Here is a 26957-nt window from a genome sequence, read left to right on the forward strand (position 1 = left end):
AGAAAGATATTAACAACACACAGAAAAAACAAGAATCCATCAAAACGAGCTAGTTGAAAATATGAAATAGAGACAATATCCAATATTCAATAGCTAAAATAAAGAACTCACTAGAAGCTGTAAGTACCAGTAAGAAAATACTAATGATAAAAAAATTTCACAGACAGCATCAGGGAAGGACCCCCCACACACACACAAAAAAATAGAAAATAGAATATAAACATTAAAAGTGCTAAGTATCTGAGTCATAGAATAAAAGCACAAATATAAATAAATGGAAATCTTGCCATGCTATACTGAAATTTAAGAATATCAGAATCAAAGATTCAATTGCAAAATCTTCCAAAAGTAAGAGTAGATGACCTACAAAAGGGCGACAATCAGACAGACATCAGACTTCTTAACAGTACTAATGAATACAAGAAAACAATTGCCAAGAGTTGGAACTAATCTAAATGTTCATCATCAGATGACTGGATAAGGAAAATATGGTATATTTACACAATGGAATACTGCTGTGCTTTAAAAAGAATGCAGTACTGCCATTTGCAGCAACATGGGTAAACTTGGAGAAAATTATGTTAAGTGAAATAAGTCAGCCACAGAAAGAAAAATATCACATCCTCACTTATAAGTGGGAGCTAAAAATAGTAAATAATAAACAAATAAACAAACAAACAAAGATATAACAACTACAATAATACATTGAAATTTCAAAAGAACAGAACTGAGGTTACCAAAGTGGGAAATGGGGAGGGTGAATAAGGGAGGAATTGGTAAGGGGCCACGAAAATCTATTGCATTGTCTAATGTTGAATATGCTAATTATCCTGATTTGAACATCACATATTGCACACAGGTGATATTTAATCCTATACCCACACACACGTACAATCAACTGTGTCCCAGTAAAACTAAATTAATTAATTTTTAAAAACAAACAAACAATGAAGCAATGATTTAGTTCATTGCTTCTAGATTATTCTAGCCATCTAAATTGGCATTCCAATGCTAAGGCATATAAGATATCAGAAGCATTGCCACGCAAAGTTCTATTTTGAAGATCCTCCTGAAGGAAATACTCAAAAAGTTAATACAAATACAGCGGACTTTGCACATGATGTGTGAAGTATTAGTGAGCAGATACCTTGGCAGATTTAGATTTCCACTTAGGAAACATAGAAACAAAGGGAAAAGAACATGATTCGGATGGGGACAGTGCAACCAAAGAAAAATACAGTAAATAAGCAGGAATTTATTATAAATTATATATATATATATATATATATATATATATATATATAAACTTATGAACAATTGTTGCAAGAACAAAATTAAAGTTCATAACTTTGAAATTCATGTGCAGGAAAACTTGATTTACTCAATGGAAAAAAATTAAGTTGATTTATCCTGTAGAAAGAAAAAAGTAAGCAAAAAATTCAAGATGGCCAAAGTTGCAATGTGTTAAAAATCACAATATATTAAAATGGGTTAAATTAGAAATTTAATTTTTAAAATAATATAGAATAAACAAAATTAAGATAATAGGACACTTTACACAAACGTGCTGTATTTAAAAATTGAAAATACTGCACATTTAAAATAAGAGGATAGAAAAGTATATGCAAAACAACATGAAAGAAAGAAAAAAAAATTGGCTATGATAATATTGCCTGGTAATTAAAACTTAAAGAAAAAGATGTAATAAGTGAGGGCATTATACACCAGAAAAACAAACAAACAAAAAAAATTAAAACCATCATAAATGTATATGCACCTAATGATATAGTTTCAATATTCATCAATCCTTAAGTGATAAGAGAAATATGTAAGCAGATACATCAAATATCTTGAAAATAGAATTGATAGATTTGAACTATTATATATAGAGAGACAAATCTCTAACAAAGTGCCTGTATTTTTTGAGTGTACACAGAACATTTATAGAAATGTTATAGAAATAAATTATGTAATAATAAAGTTCTATAAATTTGAAAATATTAATAGGATATATAATGTTGTATAACCCTATTTTAATAAAATTAAAAATTTTTTTATACATAGTCAACTAATTTCTTGTTTGGAAAATATATAATAAGTTTTATAATAACTATTGGATTGGTAAGAAATGATAAAAGACTTTAAGACATACTAAGTACTTAATAGTAATGAAAAAAATGCATGCCAAAATAATACTTAGCAAGAAATTTATATCTCAAATGTATTGTTCAAGAAAGATAAGAGATAAACATCATTAATTCAACAAATTGTTTAAAAAGCAAATGATCAAACTCAGGGTAATAAGGAAAAGAGAGAATTATAAAGACTCCGGAAGAAAACAATAAAATATAAATCAGAGAAACAGACATAACCCCCAAAATTCTAAGTGAGTTCTTTGAAAAAATTATGACACAAAATCTTTTGGAAAGATTGAAAAAGAAAGACTCAAATTTTAAAATATTGATTAAAAGGAAAAGGGAAAATAACCATATCCACAATTCAAACAGCACTATTATGGGCAACTGGCCTCTGACAAATTTTAAAATCCGTATTTATATCCTTTCTTAAATAAATATAAAGTTCCAAAATTTCTGAAAGAAGAAATATAGTACTCAAACAATATGTTTGGAATTTTATCGTACAAAAAGATAGTCTTTCTCCCAAATTCCAGGGTGAGAATGTTTTAATGGTGACTTCTACCTAATTTTCAAATAGTAATTAATTTCTAACACATGCAAAAGTATTTTCTAGAAGATAGGAAAAGAGCTAAAGCTCTCATCTTATTTCATGAGCATATGAATTTATGATTCCAAAATCAATAAATGATAATATGCCTAAATAAACTAATAGATATATTTCACAAATGCAGAAGTAAAAGTCCCTAATAAACAAATCCAGGAGTATATTTACAGAATATACCTCATGTTTGATGAATGAAAACATCTATAGCTGACAGAAATAATACTTATTTCTTAAGGACATGTATTGCATGTTTTAAATTGAATGAGTAATATGTTCTAACCAAGTCCAAAATGAGATAACATATGTTCTAACAAGTCCAAAATGAGATAACAGAAACTTTAACAAATGTGGGAACGACATATACATTTTTACATAGATGCACACATATATATATATACAGAAATAATATATATATATATACATATATAATGATAATTTTATTTTTTATGTTTATTTTGTGGGTGATTGAATCTAGGAAAAGGCAAATTTCATATCAGTGGGATCACCTATTTTAAATGTTGGTAAAAACTCAGAATGCTTTGTGATTTTTCTCCCTATTTGAAGATTCAAGTTTAACTAAGGAATAAATTACTACATATTTTTAAACATTTTTATTGCTATAAACCATTCACTAATTATTTTCCCTGCTAGAAAGTCTGGTATAGTTGTAATTGAAGGTTGGATGGAAGAGGAAGATTAAGATAATTGCAATGGCTCTCTCTCAAATAGGGAGAATATTTGAATTTGATTCTACAAATACTGTTGTGCTATGTTAGATTTAAGACCAGGTATTCTTATGTGCTACCTTTGATTAAATATTAAATTACTATGCTTCTTTTCCCATAAAAATGAAAATTGCATGTTTTATGCATAAGATATTTCAAATACCTACAGCATTTGGTAAGTCCATAGTAAAATTCTATGAAATGTAAAAGTGATTTTACTTATTAAATTACAAAAATGTAAAAGAAGATACTTTTCTGAAAAATTTAATTGTAATGTGGTAAATCTGTCTTAATCTAATTTTGTTTAAAAGTACTCTTTATTAAAATGCGGACATTTGTTTTTATCCCTAAGAAAATAATGGACTGGCAAATCTTTCAAACCTGTGTTCCTCATGGAAAACCCTAACAGACAGCAAGGAAGATGAGTTTTCAGGTGTAGCAAGGATAATTAAAGATATTAATTATCATTGGATGCAATTTACTGCTCTAGTTAATTCTTGTGGCTTAAACTTGTCCTACGTGAGACATAATTACCATAAAGCAAGAGTTAGCTTCAAGCTCCGACTCTCATTAAGAATAATGACTTGCTATATTCTTCCATGCCTTATTCAAAGTAAATACATGGTATTTTCTGTCTCTGATAATTATCTTCTAACTACCTGCTAGGAATGCTTGTTTTTCCAAGGATGTTAAAACCTACAGAGATTCTAAACCAGTGGTCTCAAAATGGTAATACTTTTAAAATATTCTGAATATATATTAGGTCCTGAGTATTTAAATATCACACACTTGATTTTTCTGTCCTTGTTAGACATTTAAATAATTATAGTCTTGACACTGCAATATGTTTTTATTATACTCTTAATTAAGGTTAATTGTTAATTATAGGCAAGATATGCTGAACAGTAACAATATGTGAGGATTTGGGGAAAATAATGGAATCAGTGAAACAGTAGGTTATTAATAGAAGGGTGATACCTTTGTTTCATCAGCCAAATTGAACTATCCTCCTAATGGGACAATGAGTGTGACTAATGTTTTGGGTTGCTGTCAGTATCTTCACAGTTCAATTTACCTTGAAGATTAATATGGATAAAACAATATGTATCATAGTTCTCAGGCTTCTCCTTCTGTTTTATATGTACTTTAACCATTAAAATTATTTGTTTCTGTCCCTCTACCAGCTGACTTACTCTGCTTATGAGTTATCTGTACAGCACTTGACTTACCATAGCCTTATGACATTCTTTATCTGCCTCAGCTGCTAACTAAACAGGTCTTTCTGAGGATCCTAGTTCAAATTTCCCAGAGAAAATCCAATAGGCCCAAACTATGTTTTGGAGTCAGAATTTTGGGTTACACTTTCCCCGAACTTTCTATATTCAGTGGCTGGGAAATGGTGATAATGGGAGAAATCATGAAGGAGAAAGTCACAGATACCAGAGCCACATCCCGGCCATGGGTCACTCACCTCTGGACCCCAGGGAAGGAAAATTGGGGAGGTCTTTAATAGTGTGCATAATATTTTCTTTATAAAAAGTTCCAAAAACCTGTACTAAACATTTATATTTGTTTAATCATAGGAGTGGGCCCACAAGCATTTTACATAGTACTTCTTGTTTTTCCTTTGTTTGAAATGTTTCAGAACTAAACATTTTTTCATCTTTTTTTATATGATGAAAATTAACCTTCCTCCTAAACTAGTTTTCCAATCCAATGACTCAGTCTGTCTCTAGAGATGATCCATATTGTGGGTCTCTTTCATCATTCCAGAAATCTTTTAAGACTATGTTGTCCAATACATGAGGCTATTGAACATTATAAATATGACTAGTCCAAATTGAAATAAGTGTAAATGTAACGCACTTTAAATTTCAAAGACACGTTACAAAAAAAGAGAATGTAAATTATATCCTTAATAATCCATTACATGCCCAAATGATAATATTTTAAATATATTGAATTAAATATATTAAAAAAATTAATTCCACTTGTGTTTTCTTACATTTTAATAAATTCAAAATTTGAAAATTGGAAAAATTAAATGTTTCACTCCCTATCATACAGGTATTTATCATAGTGAAACCTAAGTAACTATAAATTCTATAAAATTTAAAAAAAAAACTATACTATATTGCCTTTTTTCTTTTCAAAGTACTTAGGAAATATAAAGCTGCCATGTTTTTGCAAATACAGTAGGAATAACTGCCTTAAGGTTACAAATCACACAATATCGTATTCAGAAGACTTCAAGGTTTTATTAGTAGGATGTTCATGACATTCCATATTTTCTAGGTAAGGAGTAATCACTATGCAATTGCTCTCAAACCTGGCCACAGGTTAAAATTTCATTGAGTGTTTTAGGAATAGAGACTTCTAGGTCCAGCCTATAATCTGGTTCTTTAAAAAGAAACACATTTTTTTTTTCTAATGAAGTTTGGCTAGGTAAGAAAATTACAGCCATCATCCGCATGGTTTCTCAAGTTAAAAAAACAAAATTTTTGTTACATGAGAAAATAATATATTTATATAATCAATAAATATTTATATGTGAATTGAAACTAAATGTTTTGATTAAATAAAATCGTAAAATTTTGTTCTTTTTCAAAATTTGTTTATAAAGGGATAATCATATTATTATACCTTAAAAGGATAAGAAAAGTATGAAAGCCATGGAAATGAATTTGGAAGGTGTCTACATAATATTCTATTCATTTTCAGATTAATTTTTTAAAGACTGAAGTGGAAAGAAAGAGCAAAATGATCCGAGACCTCCAGAATGAGGTAAGAGTTATATTTTAGGCAAATTTTATATAAATCAAAGAATACACACAAATGCACATATAAATTTGCCACAAGTTTGAAGTATTGATCATATGAAAACTTAACCTTCAGTTATAGACTAATGGAGAGAAACTATAAGGCTAAGAATTTCAGAGTGAATAATTCTTATTTTATATATGTATTCAACAATGTTATTGGTTTAAACTTATTTAGCTCATTTTTTGTTCTAATTATATCTTGCATGGGCTAATATAAAAATAAATTTTATTTCATAAATGTATGCATTTGTCTACTAAATGACATCACAGACACCAAAGAAAAAAGCTAGCTAGAAATTGGCTGCATGATAGAAAGAGACAATCTAGAATGAAAAATTTATTTAGGATCATTTCAGAGTAAAGTAGACTTAAACGTAAACAAGCTGTAACCACATTCATGATAGTCCTTAAAATGTAAGGACTCTAATACTTTATGCTTTTCCTTATTTTGATTCTTTATCTTGTTATACACCTATTTTATTTGCTATGATTTCTCCATCAAGTTTTTATTTCCACCTTTTTTACTTCCTTTTTAGTGCAAAATAGTTAGGACCATTAAACCATGACTAAGGATAAATCATTCTAGATCAATCCCACTGAGTATGGTTTATTTTGAATCCCAGGTCAATCTCTGTAGCCTTTTCTAATCTTTCTTCCGTTCTTGTTTTTTTTCTCTCTTTCTTTCTTTCCCTTTTTTCTTTTCCTTCCTTCCTCCTCCATCCTTCTGTTTTTCCTTTCCTTCCTTCCTTCCTCTTTTTTGAAACATTTAAACAACAGATTAACTGTATTGTTTCTAGACCATTTGCACCTTGATGTAAAAATTTACAAATAGGCTTCACAAATGCTTTGGTATTGATGTTCTGCATCCGTACTCTGATTATGACTTTAAAATGGTTTCCCCAGACAAGGAGAAAAAGTATAGACAAAAGGAAGCACGAACAATTTTAAATGGTGTTTTGATGATTCTATTGTATTTTCATTTCTTTCTAATGATGTTTTTTTTCTGAGTCTTCTCAAGAAATGACAGGTGGACTTAATAAAGTTTTGCCTGAGGCCTAATTCCTCCACGTTTCCTGAGTGTGGTGAAACAGCAGTAGACTAAAGTTATCAAAATATGGGTTATGCTGACTTTCTTGTGCACTGGGGCTCAGGTAGAACTCAGGAGAAGCTCAGACTACACTAATCGGAAAAAACAAAAACAAACACAAAAAGCTCACTTAAACAGACCACTTAAAACAAGGGTAATATTTAAAGCAACAACAAAGTCAGTACTAAAAGAGGAGAAGTACGTTTCCAAGTGTGCATGCGTGCTCACAGGGCAATATGAACCCAGTTATATGATAATGAGAGAATTATGGATTAATTTTCTATCTCTATATAAGTAGTGTTAACTTTTAACCGTAGATTATTTTTAAAATATCCAGAGTTCAGCTAAGGAAGAATCTCTTTCAAAATAAAACTGTAATATTAATAACAAGTAAATAAAAAGACTAATAAAATATTTTGAATTGGAGAATACTTTTGTAGTGAAATCATAATTTGATAACTATGTTGGCTAGAATAATTATAAAAGAAATACAATTCTACAGAAGTAAGTCTGATAAATGTAAGTTTTGTAGTTAAATTTACTACTATGCACTTTCATAATATTAAAAACCTGCAGGGTAAAAGCTGATAACCAAAAAAGTTTTGGACTTCTTAACAAAACCTAATGGGGAACATGCCATCAACTGAATGTTTTATAATTTGACTCCTTTATGTTAATTTCTCGAAATTTTAGGTTTATTATTCTGGTAAATAACATGTTATAATAACATAACTATAATAATTTATATTATTCATGGTAAATAAAATGATGCAGATTTATTGAACAAAATAGTTGAACTATACTCTGTATAGTAAAATTGTATGGGCACTGCTTGAAAGATTTTTAGTTCAAGAATAGGAAAAAAACAACGTAAACTGATTTAAAAAAATGCAAAGAGGTGAAGGAGACAATAAAAGTGTAAATAGGTATCTGGTGAATCTTGAAGTTCCCTGAGTGTTTACTTTGAGTGAGAATATTGGAGAAGTCCCAGTAGAAGAAGGGAATTTTATAATAGCTATTAAAACTAATTAGCATTTTCCCATGTATGAAGGCAAATATTTTAAAAGGCACTTTTGCATCAGCACCTAGGGATTTAGTTTATTCTTTTAATATTTAAGGTGTCCCTTGATGGGAGATTATTCAGACATATATAAATATACACATATTAAATAATATGTGTGTGTGTATATATATACGTGTGTGTGTGTGTGTGTGTGTGTGTGTTTATTTATTTATTTATTTATTTTTATTTAAAGCAAACACTGTATAGGGCAGAAAATGTTTTGGTTTTTCCATCTAGGGAGGCACGTCTTGAACAGGCTACATGGGAGCCTGTGACTCAAGGATTGTGAGGCAGAAGCTGTCAGAAGCTAAACTTATAAATGGAAAAAAAAAAAAAAAAAAAAAAACAGCATTGGAGAATATAGAGAACAAAGTGAGGATGAAAGAGGAAAAGAAATGGTGAGGTTATTTACAAAGAGAATGGAGAATGGGACTGGAATGAGTGGGATCTATGAGCAGCTAATCAGAGCATTTCAAGGATCTTTATTTTACTTTTCTCTATATCTACCTTTATTTTCATTTGGGCATCACTATTAAACTCTGTATTAGACTGTTGTTTCTTATAGTAACACCACTGAGATTTTTTTTTAATTAATTTATTTTTTATGAATATTCATGAGATACAAAGCTAATTGTCAGCCCTCGGGCCCATGATGTGAGGGCCAGATTCATACTGGAGACATACCCACTACCAGAAATAACTTCTGTACCTCATGTCCTCTACCTAATTATGCAACAACCTCCCACCCCTTCCCCCTTCCCCCCACTCCACTTTGTAGCTTGAGGAATGTTCCCTCCCTCTGTAAGACCAACGCACTACTGTGGTCTTTCTTTTCTTCCATCCTTTCTCTCTTAGCTCCCACATATGAGTGAGCACCTGCAGTATTTATTCCCCTGTGCTTTGCTTATTTCACTCAACATAAGTTTCTCCAGGTTCACATATGTTGTTGCAAATGGGAATATTTCTTTTTTTCTTTTTTTTTTATGACAGAATAGTATTCTATGGTGTATGTATACCACAGTTTCCTTATCCAATTACCCACTGATGGACATTTAGGTTGGTTCCATATCTTAGCTATTGTAAACAGAGCTGCAATGAACTTGGTGTGCAAGTATCCCTTCCACATGATGATTTCCATTCCTCTGGGTATATACCCAGAAGTGGAATTGCTGGATCGTATGGGAGATCTATCTGTAGTTGTTTGAGAAACCTCCATACTATTTTCCACAGTTGTTGTACTAATTTACAGTCACACCAACAGTGTAGGAATGTTCCCTTCTTCCCACACCCTCACCAGCATCTATTATTCACTGTCTTTTTGATCATAGCCAGTCTAACTAGGGTGAGGTGGTATCTCAATGTAGTTTTAATTTGCATTTCCCTGATGACTAGTGATGTTGAACATATTTTTTTGTTTAATGTATCTGTTGGCCATTTGTATGTCTTCTTTTGAAAAATGTCTATTCAGGTCCTTTGCCCATTTTTTCATTGGGTTATTTGTTTTTTTTACTGTATAGTATACTCTGGTTTCTCTTCAGATCATATAAATCTTTCATTTTTACTAAAGATTTCCGTGGAGAGGAACAACTCCACTGAGATTTAGGTGGTCTCCAACTTTCAGTTCTTGGCCCTCTACTTTTTTTAATATTTTGTTTCATGGAACATTTAAGTCAAATATATTCTGCCTCAGTGTGTATTTTTGTACCAAAATACCATACTAACAATGAATAAATGGTAGAATGATGTCAGTAAATTTTTTAAAAAAATATTTTGTTTTTTTCCTAATATGTTGAGGTTTGAGGCAATTATGTGAAAGCATTTTTAAATTTTAGTGACATAGAGACATTTACAGGGACATAAGAAGAAAATTGAAATGTACAGAAGGGTCTCCCTTTAGTGCTTATAGTGATGGTTTAGTGCCTTCAAACTCCCACACTCTTCACTGCACCTAGATATATAACTAAGTTGTGAATACAGGAGATTTTGTTGACTTTTCCCCCATATAGAAACAAGAGATTAATAAAAAAGTGCATCAAATTTTAATTTAGATATTAATGTGTTTTATTAGAAGTTAATTCACTCTAGAATCTGCATCTCAAAGGAGGAAACTTGAAATCCTGAGTGTAAGGGTACAAAGGAATGACTAATATAGACTTAAATATGGGAAAATATTGAATTGTGCTTGTATTTTTATTAGTTTTGTTCTTGCTTTTGGTAATGATTTGGTTACAAAGTTACATAGTGAATGGTCTTCCTTAGTCCTATTTTCCCCACAAACCCTGGGTTTTTAGTGTGCGATTTACAGAATATAAGTTTTCTTTAAATGAAAAAAAAAAATTTTTATAATGAGTATATCATCAGTTTTCTAGTAACTTTCTAATCTGTTTCTCTAGTTCTGATATCTCTTATGTAATTCATCTGTTAAAACGGTAAACTGACGCACACAAAGTTTTTAAAGAGTTTATCTGAGCAAACAGCAATTCACGTATCAGGTACGGAAGGAAGGGAGGGAAGGAAGGAAGGAAAGAAAAGACAGGATTTATTTTTTTCTCTGTCCCTGTTATGATGGTTTGTTTTTGTTTGGATTATGATTTAGTCTCTTCCTGAGACTCATCCAAGATAGTTCAAGGTAAGGATGAAATAAGGAACCACAAAAGTGAGCCTCCCTCTGCCTAGTGGTGAAGATCAGAATTTCGTCAAAGCTACTCTTTCTCTACTGTGAAGTTGTTTGAGATCCTTGTATATTCTGGATATTTGTCCCTTGTCAGATGTATAGTTCGCAAATATTTTCTCCCAATCAGTACATTGTCTTCTCACTCTGTTGATTGTTTCCTTTTCGGTGCAGAAGCTTTATAGTTTGATATAATCCCATTTGTTTATGTTTTCATTTGTTGATTCTGTTTTGGGGGTCTTATGCATAAAGTCTTTGCCCAGTCCTACATTCTGAAGTGTTTCCCCTATATTTCTTCTAGGAGTTCTGTAGTTTCATGTCTTATACTTATGTCTGGAGTCCATTTTTAGTTGATTTTGGTATATGGAGAGAGAGATGGGTCTAGTTTCATTTTTCTACAGAAGGATATCCAGTTTTACCAGCACCATTTACTGAAGAGGCTCTCTTTTCCCCAGTGTATGTTTTTGTTGCCTTTATCAAAGATCAGGTGGCTGTAAGTGTGTGGGTTGATTTCTGAGTTCTCTGTTCTGTTCCATTGACACAAGTGTCTGTTTTCATGCCAATACTATGCTGGGTTTTTTTGTTTGTTTGTTTGTTTTTTGTTTTTTTTTGGGGGGGGGGTTATTTTTGTTTTGGCTATGTGGGGTCTTTTGTTGTTCCATATGAATTTTAGGATTGTTTTTAACATTTCTGTGAAGAATGTCATTAGTATTTTGGTGGGGATTGCATTGAATCTGTAGATCACTTTGGGTACTATGAACATTTTCACCACATTAATTCTTCCAAGTAATGAGCAAGGAATATCTCTCCATCTATTAGTGTGCTCTTAAATTTCTCTCAGCAGAATTTTGTAATTCTCATTGTAGAGATCTTTCACCTGTTTGGTTAAATTAATTATTCCTAGGTATTTTATCCTTTTGCTAGCTATTGTAAATTGGTTTGCTTTCTTGATTTCTTTTTCTGCTTGTTCATTGTTGGTGTATAAGAATGCAACTGATTTTTGTGTATTGATTTTGTATCCTGCAACTATACTGAATTTGTTTATTATCTCTAGAAGTTATTTGGTAAAGGTTTTGGGTTTTTCTGTATATAGGATCATGTCTACAAACAGTGATAATTTGACTTCATTGTTTCCAATTTGGATGTCCTTTATTTCTTTCTCTTGACTTATTGCTCTAATGCTTCCAATACTATGTTAAATAGGAGTGGTGAGAATAAGCAGCCTCATCTTGTTCCTGTTCAGTTTTTCCAATTCAGGATGATGTTGGCAGTGAGTTTGTCATATATGGCTTTTAGTGTGTTGATATGTTTTCTTGCAATACCTAATTTGTTGAGGGTCTTTATCATGAAAGAATGCTGAATTTCGTCAAATGCTTTTTTCTGTGTCTATTAAGATAATCATTTGTTTCTTGTCCCTTTTTTTTGATTGGTGGATCATGTTTATAAAAAAAAAAAGGGGAGAAGAGCTGAATAGACATGTTTCAAAGGAAGACATACAAATGGCCAACAGGTACATGAAAAAATGCTCCACATCACTAGTCATCAGGGAAATGCAAATCGAAACCACACTGGGATATCATTTCACTCCAGCTAGACTGAGTATTATCAAGAAGAATGAGAATAATAAATGCTGAGAGGATGTGGATAACTAACTCTTCTACACTGTTGGTGGGACTGTAAATTAGTACAACCATCGTGAGAAACAGTGTGAAAGTTTCTCAGACAATTACAGATAGATCTTCCATACGATCCATCAATCCCACTTCTGGGTATATACCCAAAAGAATGGAAATAATCATGTTGAAGGGACACCTGCACTCCCATGTTCATCACAGCTCTACTTACAATAGCCAAGATATGGAACCAAAATATATGTCCATCAATGGACAACTAGATAAGGGAAATGTGGTATCTATACTCAATGGAATACTACTCAGTCGTAAAAAAGAATGAAATTCTGCCATTTTCAACAACATGGATGAGTTTGGGGAAAATTATGTTAAGTGAAATAAGCCAGGCACAGAAAGAGAAATACCACCTCCTCACTCATAAGTGGAAGCTAAGACACAAAGAAAGAAAGACCATAACAAAACATTGAACTTTCAGAAGGAGAGAATACACCTATAGTTACTAGTGGTGGGAAAGAGGGAGGAAGAAAGGGGACAGGGCACACTTGGATAAGGGACACACAAAGTAATTATGATTTGTAATGATGAACAGGCTAGTAGTATTGATTTGATCTTCACATACTGTATACAAATACTGACAGTCAACTCTATACCCCCATGAATATGTATACATAAAATTTTTAAAAGGCTATTCTTTCTCAGTGGCAGTGTTTCTCTCTCACTGTTTCACTGCTTGATTTTCCTCTCTTCCCATTATCACAATTCTCTTGCTCATCTCTTCATCATAAGGACCATACAGTTTAACCCAGTCCTGGATTACTAATCTGCCTACTCCATCTCCTACTAGCAACTGATTTAATTTCCTTTTATGTTTTGTTGTATTTCCATTGTTATGAGTGCTTGGGAGAAAAATTTTTCCACAAATCAAGTCACTGGACAATCTGTAGATTTCCAAATAGTTCCAAATAGCCATTGACACATGTTCAGGGATAGAAGAAATAGAATATGGGTTTTTTAGGGGCAAGATAGCTGTTACTGGTTTTGGTTGGAGCAAAATCTATCCTGTGATAAGAAAGGGACTATTTTAGCCATGTAGAGACCTCAAAAAAATTTTTAAGAGTGTTGAAAATATGACTGGTAAGCTGTGTTTTAGGAGAAGCTCCACAAACACACCACAGACCTGGTTATCTTAAGGAAGGGCTGCCTCTGCCAGGATCAGGGTCTGCCAACCTGCATGGTGCCTCCACCACTGCAGTCTCAGTACCACATAGTCCTATGCCTTTTGCAAATTTCTGTATCTACATATTGCAAGGATCGGATTAGCAGAGCCTGTCATGTGTGCCCTAGAGCTGCAAAGAACTTCAGAGAAAAAAGGGATTTGTTTGATTTTTATTTGTCTGCTTTAATTTTTTATTGAATATATGGGTTTAACACTATAGAAAGCTTTCACATTGTAGAAATAATGCTCCAAATATTGGTAACCTGTGTATTGAAAGCAACTTTTCTTAATAAAGTCAGTGGTAACCAGTTTTAGTATGCAATAGGTCATCATTGAAGAGTATTGAGTAGTTAAGAAACATGTATTGAGTACCACTGGTAGAGCATTAACTTCCGCAAGTGTGTGTTACAATCTCTCCCATGTATACATGGCATGTTGTCTATCCTTATCTTGTGTTTTTAACTTTGCTTTTGTTTGAATTGATTTCTGAACTAGCTGTAGACTCCTTAAAGTTAGAAATCTACCTTCAACAAAATATCATAATTTGCATTTCTCAAAAAAACTACATAGGGCCAGTACTTTGTGTATATTGAGAATAAACTAACATCATGTTTAAGTCTTAGCACCAATAAATTAAATTAATTGAAACATTTGACACTACCTCCAGATTTGGAGATTAGAGCTGATTTAGTAATTTACTATTCTCTCCAATAGGGATGCTTAGAGATGCTACAAGATATAAAGACTATTATCAGGAACTCTGACTATTCTGAAATGATAAGACAACAGAACAAAGGTATATGTACATATGTATATTTTTCAAGAAAGAGGGTCTAGATCTCAGAAGGAGTCCATGACTTAAACACAAACTAATAAAGGTCAAGAGTCACTGATCTAGAAAAAAGTCCAGCAAATTTTGAGATGAAAACCCATTTGGTTCAACTCTTGTGGCTGTAAATATCTCTAAAATAAATTATTCCCTCTTCTTGCCTCAATAAACACACTGAAGTGAAGATGATGGGATATTTCTTAATGTGGTAGAGTGCTTCAGGGTCATCGTTCTGAAATGGATTCTCATGCCTGCCTGCAAATGAATAGGGACAAGAGTTTGCGTCAAATATGTGCTGAGTTTAGGACATGCCTGAGATGTTTCTAAATTACTTCATCACCATTTTCACTTTACTCCTGGTGAGTTGCCTCTTTTAAGTGATGAATTCTGAGAAATTTTGGTCAATGTGCTATTCTGGTTAATTCTGTATACAGTATTTAAAGCTTAGTATAAACTATTTTTATTAAGTGCTAGGGTTTAGTAAAAAGTACCAAAACTGGTTGGCTGAAAGCAGAAATTTTTTCTCTCACTGTTCTAGATTTCAGGTCTAAAACCAAAGTGTCATCAGGGCCCTGCTTCCTCTGAAGGTTCTACAGAAAAATCCTTCCTTGTCTCTTTCTAGCTTTTGGTGCTTCCTGGCAGTCTATGACTTACTCTGGCTAATAGCTGCTTTACTCCAATCTCTTCTTCCATATGCATATGGCCTTCTCTGTGTGTGTCCGTGTCTTTGTGTGTCCTTTCTTCTTCTTATAAAGATACCAGTTATTAAATTTAAGACCCACTCTAATCTAGTATGATCTTGTTTTAACTTAATTATATGTGCAAAGACCCCCTATTTCCAAATGAGTTCACATTCTGATGTCCCAGGTGGACATGAATTTTGGGGTGATGCTATTCAAACTTCTTTACTATCTGTGTATATTCCACATAAATAACAACCATTTTTTTAAACGGGCAAGTAGAGAACATTTTATTACATGTAAGTCTATCTATGGAAGTATTCTAATATTGATTATTTAGATGTTTATGTAAGATTTATTTATCCACATGTTCATTTCTAGAATAAACATATTTCTTAATTCCAATTTTGTTCCAGTATTTCACTATATGCCAGAGGGAAACAGGTATTAGTAAATTTCAATTATATAAAACAATGTCTGACCATGTGAAATGTAAAGAACAATATTTAATATTATGTAATAGGTCATTTACTTGCCATATATGATATTATAATAGCTACTAAAATTGAATACTGTAATGCAAAACAGATTGAAATCAGCATTTAAAGATAAAATGTTGTAAAGGAGATTATGACAATAACCTAGTCAGGTATGTTGGCCACTGAAGGCTTCATCTAAGTGGTGGCTTTTGAAAGAAAGGAAGAATTAGAATTTATGGTTATTCACTCACAACCAGGAAAGCAAACATAAAAAAAGTTGAGACCTCAAAGGTTTCCTTGTTGATAAAGAAAGTATTAGTTGTTTACTGATGTGAAGAAAGCAATTGATTTTGATGGCGTGTTGTAGCTGAATCCAATTTCAGTCCAGCTGACTTGCAAAGAATATACTTGCAGTCCTCAATTCAATGTTGTAAGTATTGTTATCAGAAGGCATTAGGGCAGCCAATCTGATTGATACAGCTGAAGAGTAACACTGTACAATAAAATAAATCTAAAAAGTTTCTCTACCAGGTACAACTATATCACATTGTCTACTTTGCAAGAACATAGAATTTTTACTGAGCATTTCAGAGGTAAGCCAGGACTACTGTCTTAAAGGAGTTTACTGTCTACCTTAGTTTTAATTTTATTTACTTTTGCTGTCAATTAATTCCACCAAGTAATTTCCTGCTACAGACTGTTAGCTACATCCATACATTGTATGCAATTTTAGGAATGACTCTATTGAAAATGTGCTCCTTGTAACCCTACCTGCATCTAGGGTTATATCTACTGTTCTCTTCCATGCTTCAAACAAAGGGGCAAGTTTGACTCCCTATTCTCAAGTCTTTGGTAAACATTCTTTTATATGTGTTATGTACCTCAAAGTGTTACTAATTTACTACACAAGAAAACAATGCATGTAATACATTTAGCACATATTAATCTTTTAACAAATGGAAACTAGTATCATCGTGGTAATTGTTATTGTTATTCAGTTCTGAGATAAAATTAGTTCATCAATAAGCAGTGCTATTTACCAATAAATATTTGCATAGGAATGGTTCTAAGCAATCAACCAAACAAGCAAAAACTCCATATATTATTTAAATAAAAATACTAAGATAAGACAAGACTCTCTCTCACTTTTAGACAGTCTCATTTCATCACTCAGAGTCTCTCTCCACATGGCAGATAAGAAGACCAACAACCATCTGATTCATTTTCTACCAGCTTAGAAACAATATCACAATGAGACAATCTTTTCAGACTGCACCAGCAGAAAATTCCAGAAAAGATCCTAAATTGGTCACATGACTGACCCAGTCATCATCGCCAGGGAAATGACCAGTTTGATTGGTCAAGTCTGTCACATTTCTGCCCTTATGGGGTTGGACAGATGGGATTAACCGTATTCAGAACAAAAGATAGATTTCCCATGGAAAATAATGGTTAGGCATAGAAGAATGCCTAGATACTGTACTGATAAAATACCAGAAAACTATCAAACACTACTATTACTCCCTGCCATCTTTGATCATTTCTTTTATATCCTCCAAATTATAGAATGTAAGTAATATTTTAATCATTTATTGTCCAAAGTCATGCATGTTACATTGATATATTTGCATCACCTTTTCTTTCTTTCTTTTTTTTTTTTTGGTAGCTGACTGGAACAGGGATTACATCACTGTATTTTTGTTAGCAATATTCTATAATCCCACGCTCCTTCCAAACATATTAAGGATCTTCACTCTTCATGCTTTGTATTTACTTGCTACATTCAGCGTCTCCATCAATATGACACTAGAGAAGCTCTAGCCATATAACAGTAGGTAAAGGATCATCTCCATTTCTGTGCCTGGAGGGAATGGGAGAGCTGTTTTCTTTTCAGTCCTCAGAGCTTCATTACTCCATTCTTTTTGCTTCATGGCCCTTCTTCACACAATTATCCCCTCCTTCGTGCATCATGAATCCAATATTACTACTGGAATTTATGTGCATACCCCATCTTGAGGTCCTAACTTGGCATAAATTTCTTGCCCTCAATGACACCTAAAATAGTCTTCATTCAAGTACAAAGGCTGGATTTGGGAGGGTTAAGGAGCTACAACTTGTTAGAGGTGTGAGAAAAGGAAATTCATGGGGGAATCCATTTAAGCAAGTTTGAGAGGATGAAATGAGTGCTGATTACATGATGAACAAAGGGAAGAAACAAATCCAAATAATAAATTTAAAAATGTACTATAAAACCTTTAAAAGTTATAAATAAAAAACTTTAAAATGTTGTAAATACACACTGATTATCACAGTTTATCCGTAATGGAAATCTAATTTAGCCACAATGGGTAGTTGTTTCAATGACCAAGAAGTAAACTTCTTTGTACTAGACCCAAGCACAAAGTGTCAGGCCCAAGTTAAGATGATTTACCATCTTATTCTAATGTACTTGTATAATAGAGCAATCTGACACCTCATCCTGCTTTATTTTCTTTATAGGAATTAATACTTCTTGAAATTATATTATATAATTTATTGAATTACTTGTTCATCTTTATTCTTCACTGTTTGGTTTTATTCTGTGGTGAAAAGCACATAATATGAATCTACTCTATTAATATTTTTTTACATGTACAATACAGTATTGTTAACAACGTGAGCATTGTTTTTTTTTTAAGCTATGAGAACAGTTTCTTTACTTTTTTCAGCATTATATCTTCTGTGTGTTTTCTGGTACATAGTAGGCACTTAATAAATATTTGTTAAGCAAATAATAAATACAAGGGTACTTTGAAAAGTTCATGAAAAAATAAAATTGAAAGTTGATACAAATCTTTCCATGAACTTTTTTCAAGTATCCTTGTATTGTTTAAATAAGTTATATTTATACAAATTGCATGGATTGGGCCACTTTCCATAACTTGTAGAGGTGAGAGTCTCCAAAATTATGAGAGATATTTTTTAAATCAAACATATGATGACTTTGAAAATCATAGATAATCAGAAAACCTCATTTTAATTAAAACCTGCTAAAACTTGGTATCCCAAGTACATTCAGGGTGGAAAATCAGAATATACTAACATGCTACACTGAGAAAAAAGCATGTAAAAAAATCAAAAAAGAACAAAAAATAAATGAAGGGAGAAAAGGAAAAAGGCAGGAAGGGATGAAAGGAAGGAAGCATAAAAAAAAGCTTGGCTTGGGTTGAGGATCAAGAGAGTTGAGTTTTTGACAGCCTCTAAGCCTTATTTACTTTGTCACCTGGGGAAAGTGACAGGTTTATGAATGTCACTGGTAAAATAAGGGGTTTGGATGAAGTGATACTGAAGGTTTCTTAAATTTTAGCTTCAGGATTTAAAAAGTGCAAATTCTTATTCTGTAGAAACAAGAGCACATAAAACGTGACAATGTATCTGAGTACTAATTTCAGTGTAAAATGAAATGGCCATTAGTATTTCAAACAAATGCCTAAGTAAGTGTAATACGTGTTTGGATTTGCCTAGAGCTTCTCTGAGTGTTCCAGAAGTGTTTGTTTGTTTGTTTGTTTTTAAAATTGAATTTGAAGGTCAAAGTAGGTTGTTCTCTAGTACATATCATAGAAAAGTGTACCAAGCATAGTTATCAGATCATCAACCAAGGTTATTTAAAAAAAGGTTTTAGCATTCAAAATATATTTGTGGTGGTAAAATGTGAACTTTAAAGAAAGTTGATTTAAAAAAAAAACACATTCTTTTCTGATTTAGTTCTAGTAAGTGTATAAGCACAGAATGTTAGGAACATCTTGATTACTTAGGTGATTATAAACTATTTTTCCCCCTCAGGCATGTAGAAAACATCAATGGTCAAAAGGAACAAACAAACAAACAAACAAACAAAGAGATGTTGTAGGTAGTAAGAAAGTCAGTAGAGTTATATACGTTTGTGTATGTGTGTGTGTACCAGTTTCTTATCACATCTCTGACACTTAACATTTTGTGATACTTAAATATTATTATTGAGATAGAAACAGCAACAGCCAAACCCATAGTTGTCATGAGGGTTCGATAAGATAAGAGTTAATGAGAGCAACTGTAATTGTGCCCCTTCTCATTCTTTTCTAATAAATGTAAAATGTTAACATAAGGCTGTTCACAAACTAAACATTACTTTACTCACTAATAGAGTTTGGATGTCTTGTCCTTCAAAGCTCATGTCAAAATCTGATCCCAACTTGGCAATGTTGGAAGTGGATCAGGGTGGATACCTCATGAATAGTTGAATGCCCTGGTGGGGGGAGGGGGGGTGGGAGAATGAGTTCTCCCTCTATTAGTTCCTGCAAGAGCTGGTTGTTTAAAGGGCTCTGGAACCTCCCCTCTCTTTCTCTCTTGCTTCTTCTCACCATGTGATCTTCTTGCACCTGCTAGCTGCCTGTCATTTTCACCATGAGCAGAAGCAGCCTGAGGACTGGACAAGATGCAGCTGTACCAGAATCATAAGCCAAATAAACCTCTGCTCTTTATAAATTACCCAGTCTCAGGTATTTCTGTTACAGCAACTCAAAAATGGACTAATATAGAAAATTGGTACCAAGGAGTGGAGTGTTGCTATACAGATACTTGAAAATGTGGAAGCAGCATTGGAACTGGGTAATAGGCAAAGGTAGAAGAGTTTGGAGGAATTAGAAGATAAAAAGATGAGGGAAATTTTGGAACATTTTAGAGACTGGTTAAATGGTCGTGACCAGAATTCTGATAGAAATGTGGACAGTGAAGGCCATGCTGATGATGATGTCTCAGATAGAAATGAGGTACTTATAGGGAATTGGACAAAAGATCACCCTTGTTACAACATAGCAAGAAAATTTGCTGCATTGTGTCTATGCCCTAGGACTTTGTGGAAGGTGGGACTTAAGAGTTGTGAACCAGTGAAAGTTTGGCAGAACAAATTTCTAAGCAGCAAAGCATTCAGACAGCTGCATGGATACTTGTAACAGCCTATGCTCAGTTATGGTGGCAAGGCATGACATAAAGCCAGAATTTATAATTGAAAGGGGAACACAGCGTAAAGATTTGGAATATTTGCTGCCTGGCCATGTGGTAAAGAATGAGAGAACATTTTCAGGAGAAAAATCCAATGGTTCAGCAGATAGACTGGTTTCTAAAGATATGAGTGTGGCTATGATGCAGCCAGATTCTCATAGCCAAGACAATGGGAGAAAGACCCTGAAGTCACTTCAGAAGTCTGGAAGGGTGCTCCTCCAATCACAGATCCAGAGGACTGGAAAGACTGAGTTGACCTGGAGGACAGACCTAGCATGCTGCTGCCCTCAGGAACCTGCTCCCTGCATCCCAGCCACTATGGCTGGAGCACCCCTGCCTCAAGTGGCACCAAGTGTGTTCATCAGAAGCTCTGTAGAGCACAAGCAGGAAACCTTGCTGGTGTCCATGTGGTGTTAAATTTTCAGGCCAGCAGAACATGATGCAATGGAGGCATGACAACCCTCACCCAGATTTCATAGGATGTATGGAAAAGCCTGGGGGTCCGGGCAGAGACCTACTGCAGGGGCAGAACCACAGTAGAGGCCATTTACTAGAGCAATGGCAAGCAGAAATGCAGGGTCAGAGCCCCTACAGAGAGCCCTCACCAGGGAAATGTCTAGTAAAGCCAAGGCAGCAGGGCTGCTGCCAGGATCCCAGAACTGTAGGGCCACTGGCAATGTGCAACACTGGCCTAGAAAAGTTGCAAGCAACAAAGCAGCCCAGTGGGGTGCTCCCAGCAGAGCCATGGAGTGGGGCTGCCAAAGGCTTTAAGGGCCCAAATTCTCCATTATATCCAGGATGCAGGACTTGGAGTCAAAGAAGATTATTCTGGAGCTTTAAGATTTAATGTCTGCCTTGTTGAGTTTCAGACTTGTTTGGAGGCTGTTTCTCCTTCCTTCTGGCATATTTCTCCCTTCTCGAACGGGAATGTCTGTTCCACCATTGTATCTTGGAAGTAGACAAATTTGTTTTTGATTTTTACAGGTTCGCAGCTAGAAGGAGATTTGCCTTTAGTCTCAGATGAGACTTTGGACTTTGGATTTTTATGTTGGTGCTGGAACAAGCTAGGACTTTTGGGATGTTGGGATAGAATGATTGTATTTTGTACATGAGGGGGACATGAATTTTGGGAGGTCATGGGTGGAATGATAGAGTTTTGATGTGTTGTTCCCCCAAAGCTCGGGTCAAAATCTGATGCCCAAGTTAGCAACATTGGGAGAAGTTTGGTTTATGAGGCCAGATCCCTCATGAATAAATTAATGCTTGGGGTGGGGTGGGGGGTGAGTGAGTTCTCACTTTATTAGTTCCCATGAAAGCTGATTGTTTAAAGGACTCTGGCACCTCCTCTCTCTCTCTCTTGCTTCCTCTCACCATGTGATCTGTTTGTACCTGTGTGCTGGCCTGCCATTTTCCACCATGAATAGAAGCAGCCTGAGTCCCACACCAGATTTAGGTGTCCCAGAATTATAAGCAAAGTAAATCTCTGTTCTTTATAAATTACCCAGTCTCAGGAATTTTGTTACAGCAACACAAAAACAGACAAATACATTCATGATATATTCTTTAATCAGCTCTTATATGGAAAATAAATGTGCTAGGCTGAAAAATGGCCCAAAGATATCAAGTCCTAATCCCTGCAACATTCCTTATAAGGAAAAAGGTTATTCACATATGTGATAAAGATCTTGAGATGGTGAGATCATCCTGGATTATCCAGGTAGAACCAAAATGCAAGCACAAGCATCCTTGTGAGAGAGAAGCAGAAGGAGAGGAGAAGGCTATGTGAACATGGAGCAGAGAGAGATTTGAGGATGCTGGCCTTGAAGACAGGAATGATCCAACCACAAGCCAAGAAATGCCAACTCTACTGAGTCCTGGGCACTGTGCTAAGTAGGGAGGAAATAAGATTAATAAGATTTACCAAGCCTTGTTTTAAATCTGTTTTGTGTGGTGAATGTTGCTTTGTGTTGCTTTGTCCCCCATGGATTTGCCACCCCACTTCCCCTGGGTAATGGAGACTCAAAGGATTACTCAAAGCCCATCTCTTCTGAACAGTGAGAGACCCTGAAGTGGTTAATCTTCCTGGGACCCTCCAGCAAGAGGCATCCCTTTCTTGGGAAATTAACCCCCAATTGGAGTTCTCTTCCTGCATTTATTTTCCAGACCAGGAAGTTACAGGAAGAGAACATAGGTGGGGTTATAGTTTAACAATATAGGCTGGTAACTTTCAGTGAAACAAGCCATATAGCATTCCAGTAAAGCTATCAACAAAAGCTTGATCTTAGCAAACATTCCTTCTTACATCAGTTTCTCAGTATCTTTACATAACAATCAGTGACTAGTCTGTCCTTGAGCCAGCAACCTTGCTGTGCCACAAATCTTTATTTTACACCAGAGACTTTATAGCCTGAGGAAAATTTCCTGTCCTCTGCAAGGTCAATGTTTGAAACTGCAAGGCTTTGGAAAACCAGGCCCTGTGATGTATATTTGCTTTATAGCATATTCCACAGGTGAGACCTCTCAAAACACATAATAAACTGATATGACAGTAGTTTAATGCATACTGGGTACAAAGTATTTTACTCATTTATTCCACACAGAAAATATTGAGCAGGAAATTTGCTAAGACTGGGACATTTAACAACAGTAATCATGAAAATGATGATGATGATTGATGACGATAATGACAACAGCTAACATTTTACCAGAATTTACACTGATGTTTAATACCAGGGCCAGGCTGCATGTTCCCAAGTACAGAGCTATATAGGCATGATCCCACTCAATTTAAATAACTTTTCTTTTTGCTTGTTTATTTTTAATGTAAAATGTAATGTGATGCACAGAGTTGCATCAGTCATAGTGTGTGGTTCTGTGGGTCCTTCAATACCTTCATCAGATGACAGTTGTTCTGTACAGTTCCTTAAAAGACTTTTTTTAGTTATTTTTAATAATAGCACCAATCAACATGTGAGGTAGCTCTTGACAAATACAACTTTTAGCATTCTCGTCCATAGTTTTTACATGAAGGAATTGAGGGAATAGAGAGGTAAAAGTCATCATGCAGTTGGGGTTTGATACCAGACTGTCTGCCACAAGTGCTAATATTCTCTCCTCAACTAAATTTCATAATGTGGATTCAAGTTACTGTGTTCAATTTTAACATTTTTTCATTAAGTTTAATTGATGTTTGCAAAACTTTACATCTCTTTTAAATGTAATTTCAACCATCAGCTGATACACTTTACCTCTTCACCCCCTTTTTTTTTACGTCTTCCCATCTCCTATGAATAGTCACATTGATATAGTTAAAATAGGTTCATAATATAATATATGATAATATAATCATAGGTTTGATTCAACCTCAGAGAAATTTAGAAATATTTTGTACTTTGTACTATTTTACCATTGTTGAAATAGGTTGAATCTACCTAACTTGGTCCCTCAAAACAATATTGGGTCCTTTTCTCTTATGTTTGAAAGTTGCAGGAGGTAACACTAGACAGAGCAATTTTCTCCATCAGTCACTGAAACCTGTAAGATTTTTTTATAGCCACAGGTAAGACAAATTTCCATTTACATTACCATTTTCCATTTTCTCTAAAAAACAGACCTCTTAACACATCATGGTGCATGTTAGCAATCTAAAATTGGTATTAATACATTGCAAATGAGCTGCTATTTTATAAAAAGGAACTTTTTTATATACATTAAGAACCCTTCTGCTTCTAAAATTATGTCTTACACATGATTTAAATGGAGCATTTTATATTGAATTATAATCTCTTCCTTACTCAATACATTTTTTAAAAAATTAGGTGTCTTCTCCAATGATTCTGAAATTTTAATATGCATGAAAAGCACCTGGGGATCTTGTAAAACTGAAGATTCTCATTAAGGGTGGGACCTGAATTTCTGCCTTTTTAACAAGTTCTCAAGTGATGTCAATACATGCAGTGCATGCCACACTTTGGATTGCAAGGCTCTAAACAACTTGTCAAATGCTGTTCGATGAGCAGGTGCTGGATGGCTACTAACGATCATTTGGAGAGCTTCTTTAATATGTATATTACTAAAAACTCTGCAGAGATTCAGAATCACTAGGTTTGACTTGGGGCTTTCTTAAATCGAGATAAAAAAAGATTCTATTATATAGCTGAAGAGTCCACAGAAACAACTAGCAATCTGTTGACCTGGAGCTGAAAGGAATATCTTCAAGCATAGTTTTTGTAGCACTAAAAATATGGTCTGAGGGTAGGTATGATAGGATATGTCACAGTCTATCTTGAGTCTCATACTCTTTTTAGCCCAAACTCTGTACTGTGAGCAAGAGATAATTCTTTAAATATTGGAGGGTGATGTACTGAATGCTGGAGAACCAAAGCAAACAATGGGCCTAGTGTATGATAATAGGGATTAAAATAATTTTATATTCACAGAATATAGGGCATCCGAAATGTAAAGAAACAAGATCTAGATTTGCTCTGAAACATATACACTGCCGCTCCCCTGCTGTAAAACTGCCTTGCTTTAATATTTCCTAACTTTTTTTCTCCCCTCACTCTCCTCTTACCCTTTCTCCTCCTGTTCTTCCTTTTTTATCATCACCATTACTACTATAGAGGAACCAGTGCCTACCACACAGTAGATACTTAGCATTTGTTGACAATGCTAGCTTTATATATTTTTATAGTAAAAATAGCTCACACACACACACAAAAGGAATAAAAACTCTGCCACTGCCATCGCCACTGCTGTGGCTAGCAGGTTACCTGTATAATTGCACTTAATGGCATGCCTTTTATATACATAATTTCGCTTAATGTTTGCACAATCCAGTAAATGAGGCAGAACATATTCTGAAATGGAAGGAATATGGAAGGAAGAGATAAAAACTAAATCTCAGAGACTCTCCAAGTTGCTTAATTTCACAGAGCTAGAAGAGAGTGGAGAAGGAACTAGGCACTCAATTTTCTTTCTCTTTTTTGGGTATTTTTCTAACTATATCTACTGTTCCCCCACTCCCATGACTATAGACTTTGAAATAAATGTGACACTAACCACCTAAATAACTACCTCTTATAATCTTTCTAAATATCACCTGCAAGTGTCTGTTGTCTAAGCTCACTATTCTTGCACAGCAGTAAGAAAATAAACCTCCCTTTGCATTCTTCATAAAGCATTTTCGGTTATGTTACACGTCTCATATTCCCGGCAAGTCTTCTTTTCTAGATAAGATTAAACCTCCTTTGTCAGAGTAGAGAACTGCTCCTCTGGGCTTTCAATAAAATTAACCTTTTGTTTTGTTTAAGCAAGAATAACACAATGTTATAACTTTTCTCAAAATTTAAGCTGACCTGATTTATGTACTTACTAGCTTTAATTAAAAATTAAACCTGTTTTGACTTTTTAAGAGATAAAACTGTTTTTAAAAATCACCATTTTTAATTGATATTGTTTTTCCAAATGAGGTTCTAACACTTTCAAATTTTGAGGAATAAGATTTCATATCAAAATGACTGCCCTGGTATGCATTTTTAATTATTTTACCATTAAAATAAATTAAAAACAAACACACACACAAAAAACCCCACTTCTCTTTGGTAGTAATAATACACTATTTGCCAATGAAAGATAATTTAGAATAAGTTTTATTTCATAAACCGTAAATCTCAAACAAGTACTTTTAGATAATCTCAGAGGTTCATACATGTGATACATTTGCTAGGTTTAAGAGCACAAATATTCTGTGTTACACTCCTTATGTATATGTGCAATTTACCTATTGTCTGTTACTCACTGTTTCCCCTTACCTCCAGTTGACTTTAAAATAAGGTAGTCTGATAGAAAGTCACATGTCTACCAATGTCCTACTGTCAGTCTCCCCTTTGGTAATGAGTCACAGATGAAAATGAATACCTACTTAGCTAAGGACTGTATTAACTAGCCTCGTACCAACTTTTGCAGTTGTCAGGGCCACATAACTAAGTACT

General features: G+C 33.9%; 1 protein-coding gene and 1 pseudogene across 1 annotated transcript in view; both read left to right on the plus strand.

Annotated features, from left to right (window-relative positions):
• Positions 1 to 26957, plus strand: part of LUZP2 (leucine zipper protein 2) — a 502288-nt gene that overhangs the window by 257219 nt on the left and 218112 nt on the right. The window contains exon 5 of the mRNA XM_063095866.1: positions 6189 to 6251. Within this exon, the coding sequence (XP_062951936.1) occupies positions 6189 to 6251 (63 nt within the window). The remainder of the gene's footprint in view (positions 1 to 6188; positions 6252 to 26957) is intronic.
• On the plus strand, positions 9958 to 10088 carry LOC134377398 (U5 spliceosomal RNA; annotated as a pseudogene).

Source organism: Cynocephalus volans, chromosome 4 (assembly GCF_027409185.1).
Source record: "Cynocephalus volans isolate mCynVol1 chromosome 4, mCynVol1.pri, whole genome shotgun sequence".
NCBI classification, from domain to species: domain Eukaryota; kingdom Metazoa; phylum Chordata; class Mammalia; order Dermoptera; family Cynocephalidae; genus Cynocephalus; species Cynocephalus volans.